Source organism: Phytophthora ramorum (assembly GCF_020800215.1).
Source record: "Phytophthora ramorum isolate Pr-102 chromosome Unknown Phyram_PR-102_s0008, whole genome shotgun sequence".
Classification (NCBI taxonomy): domain Eukaryota; phylum Oomycota; class Peronosporomycetes; order Peronosporales; family Peronosporaceae; genus Phytophthora; species Phytophthora ramorum.
In genome coordinates, this window is record NW_027150654.1 from 1 (window position 1) to 17,255 (window position 17,255).

The 17,255-nt window shown below is 55.9% G+C and overlaps 7 protein-coding genes across 7 annotated transcripts; 5 read left to right on the top strand and 2 right to left on the bottom strand.

Moving 5' to 3' along the window:
- Window positions 1–215: 215 nt before the first annotated feature.
- Window positions 216–854, top strand: KRP23_9061 (DNA mismatch repair protein PMS1; the record flags this gene model as incomplete). The annotated part of the gene is made up of 3 exons (XM_067894576.1): window positions 216–355; window positions 455–569; window positions 657–854. 3 exons carry the CDS (start codon window positions 216–218, stop codon window positions 852–854), a joined length of 453 nt encoding a protein of 150 aa, XP_067742237.1.
- A 29-nt stretch (window positions 855–883) lies between these two features.
- KRP23_9062 (Mismatch repair endonuclease PMS2) lies at window positions 884–2,576 on the top strand (the record flags this gene model as incomplete). The annotated part of the gene is made up of 6 exons (XM_067894577.1): window positions 884–1,700; window positions 1,766–1,914; window positions 1,994–2,042; window positions 2,228–2,237; window positions 2,305–2,454; window positions 2,570–2,576. 6 exons carry the CDS (start codon window positions 884–886, stop codon window positions 2,574–2,576), a joined length of 1,182 nt encoding a protein of 393 aa, XP_067742238.1.
- A 256-nt stretch (window positions 2,577–2,832) lies between these two features.
- KRP23_9063 (Vacuolar protein sorting-associated protein 27) lies at window positions 2,833–5,704 on the bottom strand (the record flags this gene model as incomplete). Its single annotated transcript, XM_067894578.1, has 3 exons — window positions 2,833–4,554; window positions 4,642–4,737; window positions 5,699–5,704. 3 exons carry the CDS (start codon window positions 5,702–5,704, stop codon window positions 2,833–2,835), a joined length of 1,824 nt encoding a protein of 607 aa, XP_067742239.1.
- Window positions 5,705–8,751: 3,047 nt separating this feature from the next.
- Window positions 8,752–10,184, top strand: KRP23_9064 (putative acyl-CoA thioester hydrolase; the record flags this gene model as incomplete). The annotated part of the gene is made up of 6 exons (XM_067894579.1): window positions 8,752–8,856; window positions 8,922–9,007; window positions 9,069–9,576; window positions 9,639–9,778; window positions 9,834–9,911; window positions 9,974–10,184. The coding sequence occupies 6 exons, from the start codon at window positions 8,752–8,754 to the stop codon at window positions 10,182–10,184; spliced, it is 1,128 nt and encodes a 375-aa protein (XP_067742240.1).
- A 68-nt stretch (window positions 10,185–10,252) lies between these two features.
- Window positions 10,253–11,244, bottom strand: KRP23_9065 (uncharacterized protein; the record flags this gene model as incomplete). The annotated part of the gene is made up of 4 exons (XM_067894580.1): window positions 10,253–10,258; window positions 10,359–10,597; window positions 10,672–11,118; window positions 11,190–11,244. 4 exons carry the CDS (start codon window positions 11,242–11,244, stop codon window positions 10,253–10,255), a joined length of 747 nt encoding a protein of 248 aa, XP_067742241.1.
- A 170-nt stretch (window positions 11,245–11,414) lies between these two features.
- KRP23_9066 (Protein zntC) lies at window positions 11,415–12,852 on the top strand (the record flags this gene model as incomplete). Its single annotated transcript, XM_067894582.1, has 5 exons — window positions 11,415–11,829; window positions 11,891–12,081; window positions 12,138–12,268; window positions 12,332–12,461; window positions 12,526–12,852. 5 exons carry the CDS (start codon window positions 11,415–11,417, stop codon window positions 12,850–12,852), a joined length of 1,194 nt encoding a protein of 397 aa, XP_067742242.1.
- Window positions 12,853–15,287: 2,435 nt separating this feature from the next.
- KRP23_9067 (uncharacterized protein) lies at window positions 15,288–15,806 on the top strand (the record flags this gene model as incomplete). Its single annotated transcript, XM_067894583.1, has 1 exon — window positions 15,288–15,806. The coding sequence occupies one exon, from the start codon at window positions 15,288–15,290 to the stop codon at window positions 15,804–15,806; it is 519 nt and encodes a 172-aa protein (XP_067742243.1).
- Window positions 15,807–17,255: the final 1,449 nt, after the last annotated feature.

Genomic DNA, 17,255 nt, shown 5'->3' on the forward strand with positions numbered 1-17,255 from the left:
GCGTGTTTAATATTACCGGCAAGAACGCCACTCGCCATGTTGTGCTGGCTACTCAAGCGCATCAGACGATGGGGGAGAATATCGCCAACGTGTTCGGCACCAAGTTTTTCAGAACTTGGTACACGTGGACTTTGAGCTGTGTAGTATGAACAAGGAGAGAGATGATAAGGACAGGGCAAGTGGTGATGACAATGACAGTGAAAAAAAGCTCTGAGATGGAAGAGGAAGAGGATACTTTGAGTGGACAGGTGCGCAAGGTGGAGGGATACGTTTCCAAAGTTGGAGCTGGGGTCGGCCGAAGCGACAACGACCGGCAGTTCTTCTTCATCAATGGCCGACCGTTGATTTGCCAAAGGTACGTACAATGTTTGAGCAGTTGGAAGTGAGTTTGGATACCTAACACATATTATTCCTTTTATATGCTACGTGTAGATGGCCAAGATGCTGAATGAAGTGTGGCGCCAATACGAAATGAAGCAGAAGCCGGCGTGTGTACTGAACTTTCACCTTCCTCTGGCGACTACGACGTGAATGTTACTCCCGACAAACGCGAGACCTTTGTGAAGCATGTTCGTGTGGCATCTCTCCTATCAGAAACTACGTTTTGTGTATGAATCTAATCTTCGCGTTTGTTTTACATTTGACTCGATGTTTAGGAAGCAGAAATTATCGATGCCTTCAAGAGAGGTCTGAACACGTTATACGAGCCTAGCCGAGGGACATTTACAGTCCAGCCGTTGATGACAACGTTTGCTCGAGTGGCAAAACCTGAGGAGTCTACTGCTACGTCAATCCCTCATCTCCAGGCCAAAAAGACACAGCAATTGAACAGTCTGAACGCGTGCTCACTGTAGAAACCCGGGAAGACGACAACGGCAAGCCAATGGATACTGGCTCACAACGTGAAGCAACTCGAGATAACTCGGATGAGCAAAGGCCAAAGCATGCAATTGTTGAAGTCTTGCAGCCGAGGTTCCAGAGGGATCAAAGTGCTGACCGAGTGCCAGAGAGACTACGAGAAATCGAGAAAACAAAACCGGCGCCATCATCGAAAACGAGCACTGCATCTCCACCTTCATCTCCAGAAACCGTCGTCTTGGACTTGCGGAACCCTGCAAAGAGGCAGAAATTATACTCCCCTTTGCCGTCTGAATCGGCCCCTTCGACTCCAGAGGAGCACGTGTGGTCTTTCGACGAGATGCTCAAGCAGCGTCAGCAGTATTTCGAGGAAGAAGTCGAATACAAGCAGAAACACAAGACAAATCGTCTCAAGGTTCCGAAGGCATGTTCGACCTCGGTCGATAGTAACACTGTCGAGACAGACAATGCGATCGCAGCAGCAGCTTTACAGCGCGTGCTGAAGAAAGAGGATTTCAAGCGCATGGAGGTACTTGGTCAGTTCAACCTTGGCTTCATCATTGGCAAGCTGGACAACGACTTGTTCATCATTGACCAGCACGCAAGCGACGAAAAGTTCAACTACGAAACACTGCAACAGACCACAGTCATGCACCAGCAGCCTCTTGTCCGACCGCTGATGTTGGAACTGACAGCTGGAGAAGAAATGATCGTTTTGGACCATCTGGATGTGTTTGCGAAGAATGGGTTTACCTTTTTGGTAGACAAAGACGCTCCGACCACACGAAAGTTGAAGCTGCTTTCGTTGCCTTTCACGAAGCACACGCAGTTCGGTACCGAAGGTACGTAATGCCATGCACTGCCACCCAGATGAAGTGATCTAATCTTACGTCTATGTCGGGTTCAGATATTCGCGAGCTCGCATCGCTTCTCATGGACGCACCGTTAAATCCATCGACCATCCGCTTGCCTAAAGTAATGGCAATGTTTGCATCGCGAGCGTGTAGAAGTTCGATTATGATTGGAACGGCACTGCACAAGGAGGAGATGCAAAAGGTAGGCTGCACTTATATGACGCTACGAAGCAAACTAGCTGGTCTCTGACTTTTGAAACCTCGTGCCCTTGCCATCATAGATCGTTCGCAATCTCTCTGGCCTGGACCAGCCGTGGAATTGTCCACACGGTAAGCCTTGAGCTGAATTGGGTCATCTCTAGGTATCTAACATGGTCTTTTTTGCCTCCAGCCGCCCTACCCTTCGCCACTTAGTCGATCTTATGCATCTCGATGACAGCAACAGCAACAAATGAACGCGAGATATCTCTTGTACTCAAGCACGCAGTCCCGTCCGACTAGCGCGTGAGTGTGAGCCACTTTCATGTAAGGCTACCAGAATAATTATCTACCTTTGCCGCGTCTTATGGCGCTGTCCCATTTGCCATTGCAGGATTTTTGTTGCTGGAGCTCGAGGGTGGCAGTTGTTTGTGATACTTCTCGCACAGCTTGTTGTAGGCATCCACGATGACGGGGTCGTTGGGATCTCCGCGGTAATTAGCGTTAACGAACTCCGTCCACTGGCGAATGTCGTTCTCTTCGGGTGAGTGTGTGAAGCAGCCTCCTTCGCACTGGCATTCACCGCCGTATTCTTTAGGCAGGTTCTCGGGTGCAACGAATTCTAACAGAGCTTTGGTGATATCCTTCTGGCCCCGTAGCACGTGAATACGCTCGCGCGTTTTGGGGTTGACAAGGGGAGACACAAGTTTCCAGATGAGGTTGAACCAAGCCGGTGGGTTAATGATGAAAACCTGGTAAACACGCTCCGGATTGTAGGTAGCAATCACCTCGCCCCACTTCTTCGTGTAATTGACCACATCGCTCGACATGTCAGCCATCGAGATGCCTTTGATGTCGTAGATCTTGAGCATGTTGCCTTCTGGGAACGGCCGCGGGTCGACCACATTCCACATGAACTCCATCATGCGAACGTGGTGCATGATTGCCTCATTTCCGTCACACCGCGGGCCGTGAAATCATGCAGCGCCTTCCGTTGACCGCCTAGGAACTCGAAGGAAATCGGGTGCCCCAGTCTATCCTTCTTGTGGATAAAGTGCGTGAAGCACTCCTTCATGTCCGTCAACACGTGCGACGGACGTAGTAGAATTGTGTCAACGTCGTTTTCTTTTCGCCACTTCTTCGTGGTAGCGTAGCGTTCCTTCGCTTCTTCAACGTCGCCTTCGCAACCTGCCAGGAAACGGGTATCAAGCTCTAGTTCCTCGTGTTGCTCGTCTTCATCGCCGTCAGACGAACCCTCGCTCTTGCCCATCGTGATCTCCACACATTCAACACGCAACTGCTGAGCCCGCGAGAACCTTTTCGTCGTGAGCAACAGGCTGATACGCTCATGGAAGCGAGTGAGGAACAAAACGAGAGCTGACAGCCACGCCAGCAGCTCAAATGATCCGTTATCCATCGAGTTCATGACTGCTGCTACGGCTGCCAGGAACGAGGTCAGGCCCCAGAAGCGTCTGTTGGTCTCCTCCGAACCATCGAGACTGCCCAAAGCCTTCTCCGTTCGGACGGAAACATGCAGCACGTGGTCATCGCGCGGGCCATTTCCCAAGGGTTCAGCCTCCACTACAACAGGTGGACGTCCCTTCTTACCGCGAGCGAGCATCTCGCACGAGTAGAGCGCCGTGCCATTAGCCAAAGGGCCGTTCACATAAAATCGGAGAATGCTCGAGGGATACATCTCCACCAGGAAAGCTTCACCAACGGCCGGGTTGCTGATGACTACAGACTCTGGGAGTGAAGACTCGTGCTGGACAGTCACACAACTGATGCTGTTGTCCTCAGGTTGCGGACCACGCTGCAGTTTGAAGAGGGCGTCCTGGAAGAGCTGCATGGCCTTGCGCAGCGTTACCGCAATCTCCGTGCACTGTTCGGGCGTACGTGCACGCACGCGGAACACTCGACCGTCTGCGCGGATCACCGTGAGAATGCGTGGAAACTGGTCGTTCACCTCGATGTGCAAAATATCTGACAGGTGAACGGAAGAACGCACTTCACCCAGCGCCATCGACAACATCGTAGCCGAGTCATCGTCAGAAATGGATCCTGTAGCCTTAAAGCACAACATCTCCGCCGTCGTAAGCATGAAGATTCTCCACTTCCACAATGCCACGTTGGCGCTCATTCGACGACTCGCAAGCGAGCGTCCTCCCATGGTAAACGTTCCCAAATACAGGATCTCGTCCATAGTGTTGTCTTGTTCCTCCAGCAAGCAGCTGTACAAGATGCCAGGCATCGCGTTAGCGGTGCTGTTCACGAGTCCGCTGCCCAACGAGTTCAAGTTGAAGCTCCCTCGACCGCTCACCTCGGGCGTTCCTGGTGTGCCGTCCATCGACGGCAGTCTGTCCTTGCCAAGAGCCGGCGGCGTCAACGGCGCCAAGAGCATCGGCATTCTCTCCCCAGAGAGCGGCGACAACTCCGGGTCGCTCTCTCTCTCAGCAAAATTGGGGTTCGAGTTCTGCCTGGCTCTGGGAATCTTGGGGCTGCGGTATCCCGCTCGACGCTGCACCAACTGTCTCGTACACAAGTCGCACACTCGCACCTCCTTCATGATCCCCAAGTGAGGCAACGGCACTTGGTTCTTACTGTGCACGCCGCACACCGCCATGCCACAGTTGCGACAGTGATGCTGCAGTCAATCCACAAAACTCCATCAGCGATCAATAAAAACTCAATCCCAACTTAATAAACCCAGTGAAAGTATAATAAAACCCACCCGAACACGCAGCAGGCGGAGAGAAGCATTGCATACGTGACACTTTGAGTCTGCGCCGCTTTGCGGGGCCACGGGCGTCACGCCGTCCAGCGACCGCTGGCTGCTCCAGTCTCCGGTGAGCACCGTGTCCTCCCCTGCTCGTTTGGCTGTTGTTGCTCTTGAAATGCGCCAAGAAGGCGGCTTTGCGTCTCTGGAGCTCCTCGACCATCGACGATTCGGCGTCACCAGCGCTGGGCGACGCAGGGGACGGAGACGCAGAAGAGGAGGAGGAGGAGGAAGGAACCACGTCGGGCGCACGCTCGCGGACGCTTTCGCGCAGGAATCGGGGCATCGCGAGGCGTTCGCCGGCCCCCATGGTAGCAGATTACGACGCCGTGGAGAGGTCCTGTGCTGGCGTTCACCACTTGTGAAGTGGGGCACACAAAGGCCGGAACGTTGAGATGACGTGCAAGCGACACGTGATAAAATGGAAAGTTACAGGACCGGTATTCCTAATGTCCTTGCATATCTGTTTGTCACGGAAGAGGCAGTAAGCAGTATTGAGTATTCATCTTGGGCTGCTATCATACATTCCCTCCCTAATCACAGCCATGGATTACGCTGTACTGATTGGTTCCGTTTAGGTAAAGTATATGCTGTTGGTCATCGTTAAATAGTAAGGGATCCGACCCTTCGTCATGTCTCACGCTCACTTATTCGGGATATGACGCTGCAGGGTTCAATGGAACTTCACCTGGCTAAGCTGGCAGGCTTGCAATCGCTGCCGCTGTCGAGCGCTACTGCTTGCGGACGCTGCCGATACGCGTCGAACGAAACTCCTTCGCCAGGGGGATCAACTGTCGCGAGATCGGTCGCGAGGTCGTGGAGATGCTCCCGGCGACTGTCTCCATAGTCCGATGTTTACGCTTTCGACTAAGTCGCTGGATTTTAGCGAATGGATGAAGCGTATCAATCACTTTTTCAACCAGTCACAGCGCGTTTCAGCACTCACTTCAACTTGCTCTTCAAGTACAGGTACTTGCAACTTCCTGCACCGATACTTTGTCTTTTAACGCACCAGCATGGTTATCCAAAGCCGCCTCGCTGCTGGTGCGTTAGTTGGTCGGCAGCACCGTCGTGCGTTGTCAACGACTCGTCGAACTGTCGTCGAGACGGCACAGCACCCGGTTGTTGCTTTCTCGCCGACGTTCACCTGTCTATCGGACGACTAGAGCAGACAGGAACAAGCACCGCACGTCTGCAAAGAGGAGACTTCCAGCTGGATACTGCTAGGACAAATAGGTCTGTAGCTTGCTGCAGCCAGCCAAGACCCATGCAAAGTGCTGGCCTCGGCTTGCTCGAAGACTGCTCCATCGCAGAAACAGCCAGCAGAAACCATTACAAGCGATACGGGTGCCTGCCACCTCCCAGCGCGTTGACAGTATCGAGTGGATAAGAGAGTGAACGCGCTTGGCCTGCGTGAGTCAAGTGCGAGTCACAGAGTTGCTCGCACCTTGCAATCACATTGCGCTAAGCTATCCGATGGAGCATATTAATCATACGCACAACCATTGCAATGCAGGCTCCTGTTGAGCAGCGCCACCATCGACGACGGAGCCCGCGTTGGTTTCCGCTAACTGCTCCGTTCCGCGGAAAAATTCTCGGACAGACGTAGCCAGCTCATTTGCCTCTCCGCATCGCCGGTGCTGGGCTGTTGCCAGCACCACCAGCAGTCTTCTACATTCTCATTGCTGTGGAGTATAGTTTTCGCGTGCATTCGTGGAGATCAAGGGAGTGCCGGAGGCGAAAAACTGCGCGCCGTTCGGGCGGTTAGCATAGTGGGAAAAGCTGTTCTGGAGGCAAGTTGCTGCCTGGTCCGAAACTCAATATGCGCGGGCGATTTGGGGGCTCCATGGCCGATACTTGCATCTCGAGCAGCACTCCGCTCACGCCGACTCCGTACGACCCATCGGACGGAATTTCCGTGGCCTCATCCGGCGTCGGAGACGCTATCGACAGCGCTGACTTCGAGGCTGGGCACGGGTGCAGTTTAACGACACCAACAAGTGAGCTACGGTCTCCTTCAATCACCATGGACGCCCACTACGGTTGCCTGAACACGAGTACAGCCGACGGTGCTGTGTCCGAAGCCAAGAAGTCCAAATCGTTTGATTTCGCAGCGGAAGTAGAGTCTGCGCAACGTCGCCAGCGTGGTTCCTTGCAGCAGTGCTCGATCAGTTGGCAACACGTTTCGTACATCATCCAGCCCAAAACGCGCTGGTTTCCAGGTCGATTCGCACGCAACAGCTCCGATCAGCAGCGACGCCTTGAACTCGAACGTCGGCAGCCTCGAAAAATCCTGAAGAACGTGTGGGGCAGATCGGGTCCTGGGGATCTTACAGCTATCGGTCCGTCCGGAGCCGGCAAAACTACGCTGTTGGACATCCTCGCAGATCGAGTGCCGCCAGGAGGCCCCGGAGTACGCGTCGAGGGCATTGTGGACGTGAACGGTCAGCCTCGAAACCCACGCACCTTCCATTCGATCATGAACTACGTCTCGCAAGACATGGCATTTCTCGGGTCGTTTTCAGTTCTGGAAACTCTCCAAATCGCGGCAGGCCTTGGGCTGCCAAGTCACGTCCCCGCTCTCACGCGCGAGTCACGCGTACAAGACGTTATCGACGCCATGGGGCTACGGACTTGCATGAACGCAAACGTTGGAGATGTCTTCCACAAAGGGATCTCATCTGGGCAGCGCAAGAGACTGGGAATTGCTGTGGAACTTCTGTCAGATCCGGCGTTGCTCCTGCTTGACGAGCCTACCTCAGGCCTAGACGCTTCGTCGGCCCGTAGTGTCATGCAGCACATCGAACGCCTCTGCCAGGAGGGTGGCAAGAACGTGATATGCACAATTCACCAGCCATCGTCTTCCGTGTACGAAATGCTGACAAACCTGGTGATCCTAAGCAACGGCGAACTGGTGTACTTTGGTCCAGCAACAGCAGCGCTCACACATTTCTTCTCCTTGGGTTACGTGTGTCCAATGTACTCCAACCCCGAGTACTTCGTCCACTTGGTGAACCTGGATTTCCACGCCAGTTTGCATCTTGAGCCGTTCGTTCGAGCTCTCGAGGAAGGGTCAGAGCCACAGCGTTTGCGTGTCGAGGTAGCACGAGATCGCTCGATGCGGGACGTGAATCTGATCAACTACGAGATGCTTCGGGCCTTGCGCCCCTCGAGACTTGACCAGTTCTGCGTGCTGCTGCAACGGAATCTGACCAACAATTGGCGCCACCCGGGAGTGTTCTGGCTGCGTGTGCTCATGTACATCCTGCTGTCGTTCATGGTCGGTACGATGTACCTGAGCTCGAACCAGGAAATCACAAGCGCTGCCATGGTCCCTCTGCTCTTCTACGTGCAAGCCTTCCTGGTGTTCATGTCCGTTGCAGCTTTACCGGCTCTTTTGGAACAACGAGCAGTGCTGGAACGAGAAGTGCGGTCACATTCGCTGCACCTCGCAAGTTACACGACTGCCAATCTCCTCGGTGCACTGCCCGGTATCACGTTTATCTCGGTATTGGCGTCCTTCATTGTAGTGTACTTTGCTCACGTGCATTCGTTCGGGTCTTTCTTCCTGAACTTGACGTTGTCACTCGTCACTGCCGAGTCGATGATGCATCTTCTCGGAGCTGCCGTGCCGCACTACATCATGGGCATCGCACTGGGAGCCGGTCTCTTCGGTATGTTCATGCTCTGCGAAGGCTTCATGGTGCCGTTCTCCGCAATCCCTGCGTACTGGAAATGGGGCTACTATCTCGCCTTCCACACGTACTCGTTCGAGTCGTTCATGTACGAGCATTTCTCTCGAGAAGACACGGAGGAAGCGTGGGAACTGCTCAAGAGCTACGGCATGGAAAACGTCAACGTATCTCGCAACATGCTCATTCTTCTAGGCTACGCGTTAGTGCTGCAGCTCATCGGGATCCTCGTGCTGGTGCTACGCTTTGGTCGACATAAGTACCGTTAGTTTTAACAAACAAAAATGTACAAACATCTAACGGGACCACCTCAGTTGAAGTCACGTCGGACTTGTTGACGCAACAGGTAACGTGCAGCCGACTGCTCGAGACCATGCTGAAGGCGGTGATCGGCACCGCGAAGGATCGCTGGCGTCTACGTCGAATGCCTGCCCAAGTGCGCCCGAAGGACACGCAGTCGGTCATCACCGACGTAATTGTACGATGACCTGCATCTTGAGCTCCAATGCAGGCAGTTTTAACGCCTGAATCTGTGGTTTACAGGGCGATGAAAGCCAGAAGGGCACAATGCTGAGTACAGGGCCCATACTCGCGCTTATGGACGTGGTGGCTGGATCCATCGCGTACCGGTAGGGAGAGGGAGATCGACGGACAATTGTCAATATCTGACCGCGTTTGAATGCCTGACAGACTGTCCATGGGGGCAGCAGCTACCATATCGTTTGACCGCGTGGACCTGGTGAAGCCGGTGTTTCATGGGGACCATGTGCGACTGGAAGGGGAGGTCATCGGGCTGGGAAAGTCGTCCATGGCAGTGCAAGTGAGCACCTTTCGCCACGATCTCGTGACCGACACGCTCCAGCACACACACGACGCAATCATCACAATGGTGGCTATCAACCGGTTCGGGCGGCCACGGAAAGGGTTGCCAAAGCTGTTCGATGCGGACCATGGTGAATATTGCTTGAAAATGAGCGAGCTTGCTGACCAGCGAAAGGAGCTGTCAACGCAGTGGAGGCAGGAGCAAGATGCAGTGGATGGACTTGCGTTTGTAAAGCAGACAGACCTGCTACCAGCCGAGAGTAAAGCCAACTACGTATCTGTGAGCGACACGGAGGTCGAAGTGCGCAACTGTTTCCTGCCTCGCAATCTCAATCCCCACGACACGGTCTTCGGCGGCGATCTGCTGTCGTGGATGGTACGATTCCTTGCTCGAGCCACGGACAGATTGCAGCTTTTTATTCATGTTTGCTCTCACAGGACAAGATCGCCTTGCACTGCGCTCAGAAGTTCACCAGATCCGAGAAAATGGTGACCATAGCTATGAATCGCGTGCTGTTCAAGCTGCCAATTCGGATGCTTGACATGGTGAGGATGCGTGCGCGCGTCGTCAACGTCCAGTAAGTGGGCAACGAAGTTGCTAGCCACAAGAACTGACAAGTTGCTGCATTGCAGGCGCTTCCACCTGGAAGTTGAGGTCGAGGTGTTCATCCACTCGGTAATTGACGGCGACGAGCACAAGTCACACAGCGGGTGCGGTCGCTGTAGATTTACACATTCGTGTGTGCACTACTTAACAATGTTGCTGCATGCAGCTTCTTCACCGTGCTCAAATTGGACGACAAGGACAGGTTCAAGTTGATCGAGAAGGGCCTCAAGGTCGACGAGCGCAACCAGGACGAAATGCGAGTGCTCCTGAAGGCTCAGAAACGACTGAAGTTTGAGGAAGAAGATACAAACCTGTACGCACTCAAGACGCGAATCCTGTCCGGCGAGTTTGCAGCAGATCGGCGCACGCATGTGTGAGGGCACCGGCAAAGCGAAGTCGTTCGCAACGCACTGCAACCTCAAGTTGACACTATAAAACATCACTTTCATTGCTAAACATGAAGTAGGGGACCAGATGAGGGTCCTGTTTTCTTTCTCAAGCTGGCGACGAGCTCTCTGGCTCTGTTGGAGCTCCGATGTCGCCACAATCACTGTCGTCATGAGCGGTGCAGTTGGCTCTTCAAACTCCTCGGATACCTCGCAGTCCTGGTCGCATTCCTTCTCGCTGCTCTTCATCTGAATGGGGTCAAGCTGCGGGAGCTCGACAAACCGATCTCGTTGCGCCGCTTTCTGCAGCTTCGTAAGTGTCCGTAGACCCAGCACAAACTCTCCAACGATGCAGAGTAGCAGCATCGTCGGCGTAAATCCAATGCTGCCCACGAACACGAGCCCTGCAGCACACGACAACGTCGAAACAGTCAGCAACCCTCGACGTCGCCTTCGCTGATACCCGTCGTCCACTTACCGACGTAGTGCCATGGCGAGACCGGGTCGCAGTGCTCCAGCTCCACGGACACCCTAATGGGTCCGTCATCTTGAGCCAAGTCGTCCTCACTGGCGTTTGACCACCTCGCGACCACTAAATTGTAGACCGTCGCCTTGGACAGCCCTTCCTGCAGCTGGTAGCAGCTCAGCACGTTGTGGCACGCGTGGCTGTCTCCTAGAGCTGCCAAGCTGTTCATCGTCTCGTTGCTTGCCTCACTCGTCGAGTCCTGCAGTCTTCGGCCACTTCGGCCGCCTTTGAGGTCTCTCGAGTCGTAAAAGAGCACCTCCAGTGGCTGGGGAGATAGGATGTTCATGGTGTAGCACGTGTGGCCGAAGAGCGTAAGCAGGAACCGCTCGGACCTGCCCAGCAGCAGCTCGTCCTCGCACGGCACTCGTACCTGTCCGTACTTGGTGCACGACCGAAGCGCTACAAGCCCCAACGTAACACAACTCGTCACTTCACACCCCTTCAAGCACACATGCACCACGACACCCTACCGTCGCCCGACTGCGCCAGCAGCACGCCCAGCATGAATGCCAACCACGTTCTCATGACGAGATCCTCCAACGACTTGTGCGGTCTCACCAAACGAGCGGTCCGTACAGATGAATGATCGGCCGAACCGCCGTGGTTGAGCTCAAAGATCGCTTGTCTGTCGCACTGCAGGTGCAAGTCACGCCATCGCTAATCCTCGAGGAGCCCAAGCTATCGACCCGAATCCAATGGCGGTGACTCAAGCTATGGAGGGCGACTCGGCCGCGTCAATGGAGACCGTGCGCGTGTTCAAGTATGCGGCCATGGTGGTGCTGCTGGTGATCACGGGTGTGTCGGCCTTGCTGCCCCTGTGGGTGTCGAGCCACGGCACCCGCAGAGCGCAGAACCTGCTGAGTCGGAAGCTGCCGTTCGCGACGGCCGGCGTCTTCCTGGGCTCCGGACTGCTGCATCTGCTGCCGGACGCCGTCAAGCTGTACGACGAGGTGGTGGTCCGCATGGAGACGCCGCCGCATTGGATGACGACGTTCCCGAGCGTCTACCTGCTCTGTGCACTGGGCTGCTCCATCGTCTGGAGCGTGGACCTGCTCAACATGGGCAACTCGGGCAAACTCATGGCCGTAGCGAGTGCGGCGCGCCCCGACTGTACGTGCGTCCTGCAGGTTGTGGACAAGTGGTGGGGAGTAATGGAGCTTTGGTGGAGCAGATGAGACCAGCATGTACCGAGTGCAGATCCCGTCGGTCACGTCGTTCGGGTGGCGCAGTCGGTCGGTCTCCGTGGACGGCAAGGAGCGGTTCTACTCGTGCTCGTGCGGCAGCGTGCCGTCGCCGTCGCTCTTCCACCGCGCAGCCAAGGCGGAGGAAGGCACGTGTCTGCTCACGCAGAGCGGCGTCAAGGTGCGTTAGACGTATTGGCACTGTTGTGGCTCCTTGCTGAGCGCTGTGGATGGCAGGTGGTGAACAGTACGTCGGGGCCTCAGGTCGTGATGGAGTACGAGTCCGCGGCGACGGAGCTGCTACAGGAGGATCACCAGACCGAGTCTGAGGCCACAGTCAGCGAGCACATCGTGTTCTCCGGCGACAGGTACGCAACGACAAGCTACTCGGCCGGTGAAGCGAGGGCACTAACCTTTGTGCTTGGTGCCAGCTACTTCCTCCCTTATTTATTAGCAGCGCTCTTCTCGGTGCACTCGCTCATCGCCGGCTTTGCGTTGGGCGTCAACCACTCCATGAACCGGACGGCCATCGCCACCACCGTCGCCATCTTCAGCCACAAGGTAGGGAAACGGCAACTATTGGCTGACCAAGTTGAAGCGGGCCGTTACTGACTGTGTGCGGCAGTTCATCGAGGCCATGTCCGTGGGGGCCAACTTCGCCAAGGCCAAGAGCAGCATCGCAGCCCAGCGGTCCATCGCCGTGCTCACACTCTACAGCTGCATGACGCCACTGGGCATCTTCCTGGGCATGGTACTGTCCGAGTCTCTCCGCGGCAGCAGCGCGCTGGCCATGGAGGCCGTGGCGCTGAGCATTGCGGCCGGAAGCTTCATCTACCTGGCCTTCCACGAGCTCTCGGAGGAGAACGCGAGCCAGGAGACCAACGCCGCCGAGAAGCTCGCGCTCTTCTCCACGGGCATCTCGAGCATGGCCGTGCTGGCCGCCTGGGCGTAACAGCAGGAGGCTTGGGGTCCTCGACAGACATTCGGACGGTCGCCTCTTGGTATGGGGAGCCCACGCAGCGCCTTGTCATTAGTAACGGGCGCGTTCGGCGTAGCTAAAGAGTGCAATGCCATAGATATGAAGGTCGAGATGTCGTGCTGGTCTTGCACTTTGGACAGGCAGATGCAGATGCAGCCATCCATGTGCGCTCCCATCGGAGCCCGCGGTGCCCAGTGACATGACATGCTAGCGGAGTCCCCATCGTGCGGCGCGAGAGTCCGGTGGGGGACAGAGCTCGGGCCTGTGGCGCAGCGTTCGTCGCTACATGCCCAGCCCAACAGGAATATCAACTTTCATTTTTACGCGGATGGATTTTCATCTGTAAGATGGCGGGCAGCCCGCAGCGGCCACGTGCGGCCTCGATGGCGCCAGTGTGTCCACCATGTGCAGCGAGCTGCGGGCACCGGGATTCTCGCCTCGGGGCTGACTATAGCAAAAATGAGCCCCAGCTGGGCTCAAAATACTGGTCGCATTGTCAACCTGAGCCTGAAAATCGATGCGACAACAATCGCCGCGTGGCAAGATGTTGTTGGGGCTGGTGCAGCCAAGGCTTGAGCTCCGTCCGGAGCGTCTTTGAAGTTGCCTCTCTCGGCCGGACAAAGCATGTGCTTCGGCGCCACGAAAGACGACTTGGCTGCAATCGACGACCATGACAACGTCAAGGCGAGGACAGATAAGGGGCCATTTGCTGCCATTTGTACGAGGCGCCCATCGCCGCGCTGCCCTCTTTGAACGAGGCGCTCGCGCAGCAGCGAAACGTGCGGCAACACACCTTTTCGTCGCTGCCAGCAGCCTTGCCTTTGAGCAGCCTCAACGTCCTGCGAGAACGTTGCTATCGATCGACCCGCCCCCGCTTTTTCAAGGCTGCTTGGGCGCAGTAGAGTCTTGCAAGCTATTGCAGCCACGCGCGGAGTTGAGGGTGTCGGGCTGCTGCCACCGAGGTAGAGTTTGCTGCTCAAGCTTTTCGCTGGGAAGTAACTCGCGCTATAATTTACGCGGAGCAACGCCGCGCAATGCTGCCGTTACACTTCCGCACCCGAAACGGCGATCAAATCTGAATATTCGGTTAAGTGGGGTATGACTTCAACAAGGTCATCTTGAGCACCACGTTGTATCACCTCCCGTGGAAACAGATCAATGCTGCCAGCACACACTGCACGGGATATGCGCGCTGCAAGGCTCGTTGCCACAAACCTCACTTTTGGCAGCTTTGATGATGATCGCGCGAGTTTACCCCGAACGCCGTGCATAGATCGCCGAGCGCTGACGACAGCTTCATGGTGCACCGTATCAGCAGCTCCGGTGGCGTGCCTTCGATTTGCTTGCCAGTCCGGCAGGCGGCACCGACCGAGCCTATGCCTCACTCTATGCTGTCTATGGTGCACCATTGGCGCTGCTCGATGAGCTCGCGTTGCTTCGACGACCAGCCGCAGAGGCAAACAGGCGCTCGAAGCTCTTGCCCTTATCGGCGCCTGTTTGCTCGATCCTCGAGGAAGGCAGCGCCATGTGTGGTGCCGAGACTTCGAGTCTGAAGTCGTAGGGATTCCCTAACTACTCGAAATCGCTTCTCCAAAATCCATCGTTTCTATGGAATTGGGGGAATTGGGAACCTCGACTATTCGTAGAAGGCATCAGGTGCGGAGGTCGAGCTCTACATTCTCGCCAACGTGTGCGTGCGTGCGCGTGAGGGTTCCGTTGTTTTCCGGCGTGGGGCCTCTCCGTTACCTAGCGCCGGCCGGCACCTCGCCGAGATGATAGGGCTGGGAAAGCCTGGAGACCTGCAGCTCTGCATCGAGGCTCATCGGTCCGTATGACACGCAGCCTGCCACCAGCCGTGCCGCGCCACCGAGCGAGAAGCAGGGCCGCCGGCAAGCGAGGCGACGACCGTTTCTCGCACCGTCCGGCACCGATAAGTCGCCAGCGCAGAGCAGAGCAGCACTGAAGTCGCCCTCGCCGGCTGGACAGGCACCAAACCTCAGCCTCAGTCCTATTCCCCGCAAACTGCAAGCCCAAATGTTGGCAAAAGTTTAGAGAAAGCGTCACATTTCCACATACAAATGGCCTGTCAACCGCTTCCGAAAAAGAAATCCACCTGGTGGCAAAATCCACTTTCCGCGTTTAACTCTGGCGATCGTGCCGAGAGACGCGCGGTCACAAGGCCATCAGATCTGCGCTGTCGTCTGTTGTCGGACTGTGAGTGAGGCGAGCGATGGCCTCCTCTTGGCTGGCATTGCACATTTCGATCACTTCTGCAGCAGCTTCTTCCGCCTCTAGCAGCAGCAAGCAGCAAGCTACAAGCAACTAATAGCAGTCCCCGCTACAGACTGTCCGATACTACCACAACAAAGTACAAACTACTTTCCACCACTACAACTTCTACCACCGCAATGCCGTACGAAAGCTTCACGCCGCAGCAACAGGTGGAGATCACCGAAGTCGTGCAGGACTCGGCCACCAACGCCTGGATGTACGTGCTGCACGTACAGCGCGGCAACACGAGCACGCACTCGTCGCCGCGTGGGCCCGTGGAGGAAGGCTTCAGCCACGAGTACGTCATCAGCCACCGCTTCAGCGAGTTCAAGCAGCTCCACGCGGCGCTCTTGCCCGTCATGGGGGACGCGCTCACGCCGCTGCCGGCCGACGGGCTCATGACGCTCATCCTGGCCGACAACCAGGCGCTGCTGGACGAGCGCCGCCAGGTGCTGGCGCAGATCGTCATGGACATCCTGCACCACCCGGTGGCGCGCGACCTGCCGGACGTGCTCGAGTTCCTGGGCCACGAGTCCATCAGCGCCAAGGTCATGGCGCCGCTGTCGGGGCAGTGCACGGGCTCCATCCGCAAGACGTCTAGTCCGGCCTGGACGGCGCTCAACGGCTCGTTCCGTGCGTCCGTCGTGTCGTCGTAGACGATGAGAGAAGATGCTGACACCAACACACTCAGAGGAGAGGAGGCACCGACGGTCGAGTGACGGCACTCCCCTCCGAGGATAGTATTTAACCATTATTGTAGAATAGCAGTAGACAAATGTCAATGAAGAAGTCAACCAATTTACTTTGAACGGATGGTCTCGTCGTTTTGAGTTTGATTTCTGGGTTGCCTCGCAAGATCCGAGCCAAACGGAAGCATGACAAGGCATTGGAAGCATTGCGGATGTCGTGCAGGCAAATGCATTGGAAGCGGCCATGCAATTCATCGAGCGAATGTGTGTCCTAAGCTTACTAGAGGATCAGCAGACTGCTGGCCTCCGGCAGTATGGAGTCTCCATTGGAGAGGCTTGGGTGGCGCTGTCGATCGTATGAACCCTTTCAAGCATCCACGTTGAAGGCAACTTTGGGTTGTACCAAACAGACGCATCGATCGCCAGCGAAGAGCACCCGATGGCATCTTATCTTCTCGATTGCTCGCCACCGAGAGTGCATGCGTGCTAGGCTTGTTTAAGTCGCAGCTGATGAGCAGTCGCGTGTTGGCTCTCGGCGACGATCGGCTACCGGTACTAGTGCTCGCTCGTTGGAAGGTGAATCAGCAAATGACCCACAGTGCCACCTCGTGCTTCTGATTTGTGTCCTCTTTGTAAATTCTTGTTGCTGGAGAGGAAGACCAATCCAATACCTTGTACTAAGCTTCGTCCAGGAATGCGGCTCGAAGACAGCAACGCGGCATCGACTGGTCCAATCGACGTTGGGCAGGCATGGCGTGAAAGCGCATGGGTCAACGCAACGGCTTCTCGCGTAGCGAGGCCGGAAAGAATTTCGGTGTGTCGCGAGCACGATTGCTGGGGCACTCCAAGTCGGGAGTTGCATACGTCTCCATCGATCAAGGTGACGCAGAGCAAGACGGAGCTCGTCATCGTTGGGCTCCGTGAACGTGGCTGTCGACAAGAACGACGCCAGCAGCCCAATTCCCCGACGTTGTCTTTTGCCAGACGATAGCAATGCAGCGCTGCGAAACATTGAGTCTGTCATTGCCAGCAGCAGCATGTAACACGCTCCAGCCTGGAGCTCCAGAGCAGCGCGCTTCATGAGAGATCCAATATGCGTTCCGGGGAACTTTCCGATTCGGTGGAACCCTCAACGATCTTGCGCCTAACGTGGCACATCATGAGCTCTGCAGCCGCTCGACGAGCGACGCCCATTACTCCATTGCCATTGCCGTCGGCAATAATGCAGGGCCTGGACGCCGTGACGGCTCGTGAGTCCGTGACAGTGGCGCTGAGAAATCATGCGCGGTTCGACTGCATCAGTGCGTTGGTTCTTTGTCTGGCGTTGAAGCGGTCTAAGTCGTCTACGTCTACATTAGGCATTGAACTCCTCTGCGATGCTAAGACCTGGCCCGTGTTGGCAGCGCCAGCACCTTG